The sequence below is a fragment of the Lathyrus oleraceus genome, chromosome 5 (assembly GCF_024323335.1).
Source record: "Lathyrus oleraceus cultivar Zhongwan6 chromosome 5, CAAS_Psat_ZW6_1.0, whole genome shotgun sequence".
In the NCBI taxonomy this organism is placed as follows: Eukaryota; Viridiplantae; Streptophyta; class Magnoliopsida; order Fabales; family Fabaceae; genus Lathyrus; species Lathyrus oleraceus.
Genome location: NC_066583.1, coordinates 221,394,727 through 221,397,210, shown reverse-complemented (window position 1 = coordinate 221,397,210; position 2,484 = coordinate 221,394,727). Strand labels below are relative to the sequence as shown.

Genomic DNA, 2,484 nt, shown 5'->3' with positions numbered 1-2,484 from the left:
TACAATCGATTCTTACATGTTGTTATCAATGGTTTTATTTGATCTGCATGTTATGAGCTTATTTTTAGTATTCTTTTTAATAAAGTGGAAAAGAAAAAGAAACATTTTCCATTTCACTTTTGGTGGAAAAGTAAAATAACTGAAAGAAAGGGAACACAAATCTTGAATGCAAAAAAAGTACTTTCTTTATTTAATCACATAATACTTTTAAACATGAAGGCCCTTACAAGCTATCCTTTTGTCTCAGGCGAAGACAAGGGATTAAGAAAACAAAATGCATTGGGTTTTCTCCGAATACACTATAGGAATCACAGAAGCTATCCAACTTGTGAGCTTGAATCCCGGAGGACATCTGCGTGCAAGATTGGGAGTCTTCTGTTTGTTGCCACTAGATTCTCCAATGACTGCCATGGTGTGATTGCCTTGGAAACCTGCACTGCTGAATTTGACAGGATTGAACTTTTGCATCCTAGGACTTGCTTTGCAAGCTAAGGGACGAAATCCACTACCAGATTTGTCGTACTTTTCTGCCATATTGACGACTTGACCCCAACTGGCTAATGAACCTTTCTCCAGAGTTTGCTTGGCGCTTCTGACTGAAGATAGAATGGTGGTAGATGACTGATCATGATTAGAAATAGTTGAACTGACTTCTTCAAATTCTAAACGGTGGAGTGGAATTTCAACGACCCTTTCATTTGTCTCGACATATCTGAACAAAGAAAGCTTACTAACCAATAGGTCTTCTTCACCACATATTATAACCAACTTGTTATCGATCAGGAATTTCAACCTTTGGTGCAGTGTAGAAGTGACTGCCCCAATAGCATGAATCCAAGGTCTACCCAACAAACAACTGTAGGCCGGATTGATGTCCATGACTTGGAAGGTGATAGTGAATTGGTGAGGTCCCAAACAAATGGGTAGATGTACTTCACCAATAACCTGCCTTCTAGAGCCATCAAAATCTCTAACAATCAAAACAATAATCCTCATCTCGGGCCCCTTAAACTGTAACTGACTCAATGTAGCTTTTGACATCACATTAAGAGAGGAACCAATATCAACAAAAACTCGAGATAACAGGGAGTTTGTATACATGACTGAAATATGCAATGCCTTATTGTGAGCATTTCCCTCAGGAGGTAATTCTGCTTCATTAAACCCTAAGTACCTGTTGGCGGTGATATTTGCAACCACATTATCAAATTGATCGATCGTGATATCCTGTATCACGTGATCAATATTCAAGACTTTTAACAATGCTTTACGGTGAGCCACAAAACTTATGAGTAAAGACAATATGGATATTTTGGAGGGAGTCTGACCCAACTGATCAACAATTTTGAAGTCACTCTTCTTGATCAATTTGAGGAATTTTTGGCCTTCCTCAACAGAGATTCCTTTCTTACGACCTTCAACCTGTTCATCTTCAATCATCAGCCTTTTTCCTTTGGAAGTTTTAGATTCTACAGCTTTATCGGGAATAACCTTTATCACCGCTGGAACAATTGTCATGATCGGAGTGGCAGGTGCAGATGCCCCTGCCTGCGAAGAAGGTGGAGGAAATACCTTCTCCTTAGGAGGGACAATTGTGGGTGATGGAGACACCCTAGGAGTGTACTTCGGAGCAAATACATAACCACTACGAGACATGCCTCCTGTCCAAGTTATATTAACAATATCAGTGTCAGGGATTTGAATTTCTTTTCCATCCACATACGCATTCGTTTCATACCTCCAAGGCACTACCTTGGTGTTTTGATATGGGAACGGACCAGGAACACAGATATGGATAGGTTGAACCCCATTTGGAGGAGATTCGATCTTCTTTTTCCTATACATAATGGTTATAGGCTCAATAAACAACAATCTTTTTAATTGCCTTGGATCTGGAAAATTATACCAACCCCTGATTCATTAAATTCTGCGCACAACCCTTCAGGACGTCACAACAATCAGAATCATACTTACACACAATGCAATCATAATGAATACCATCTAGAAACCCATGTTGTTCAAGCTTTCTCAAAATCACATACATCGGCGTTTTCACATCATTAACCCTCTTAACAGATTCTCTAGTCTCCTCTTCAATTACAGCACTGACCACTAGTCCGCCATGATTCGGTAGAGGGTTTGTCTTCACATTATGCTTCTTTTTTGAGAAAGACAAAACCTTCTGGTTGATCAGCTCTTGCACTTTGTTCTTAAGAGTCCAACAGTCTTTGGAAGAATGTCCTACATACTCGGCGTGGAAAGTACACAAAGCATTAGGGTTGTGCTTAGGATAATATGGAGGCATAACCTGAGGAATTTCCTGAGAAAGACATAAACGCCTGAGTAGGTACATTTTGGGGAGCAAACAACATATGTGGCATGTAAGAAAAACCAGGAGGCACTGTTTGGGGAGCAACATTCGTCATCTGAGGGAACTTCCCTCCAACTTTAGCATTAGGGGCCTGAGGTGCCCCAACCTGCACG

At 40.3% G+C, this 2,484-nt stretch overlaps 1 protein-coding gene across 1 annotated transcript; it reads right to left on the bottom strand.

The window, feature by feature from the left end:
* Window positions 1-261: 261 nt before the first annotated feature.
* On the bottom strand, window positions 262-1,845 carry LOC127079815 (uncharacterized). The gene has a single exon (XM_051020184.1). The coding sequence runs from the start codon at window positions 1,843-1,845 to the stop codon at window positions 262-264; it is 1,584 nt and encodes a 527-aa protein (XP_050876141.1).
* Window positions 1,846-2,484: the final 639 nt, after the last annotated feature.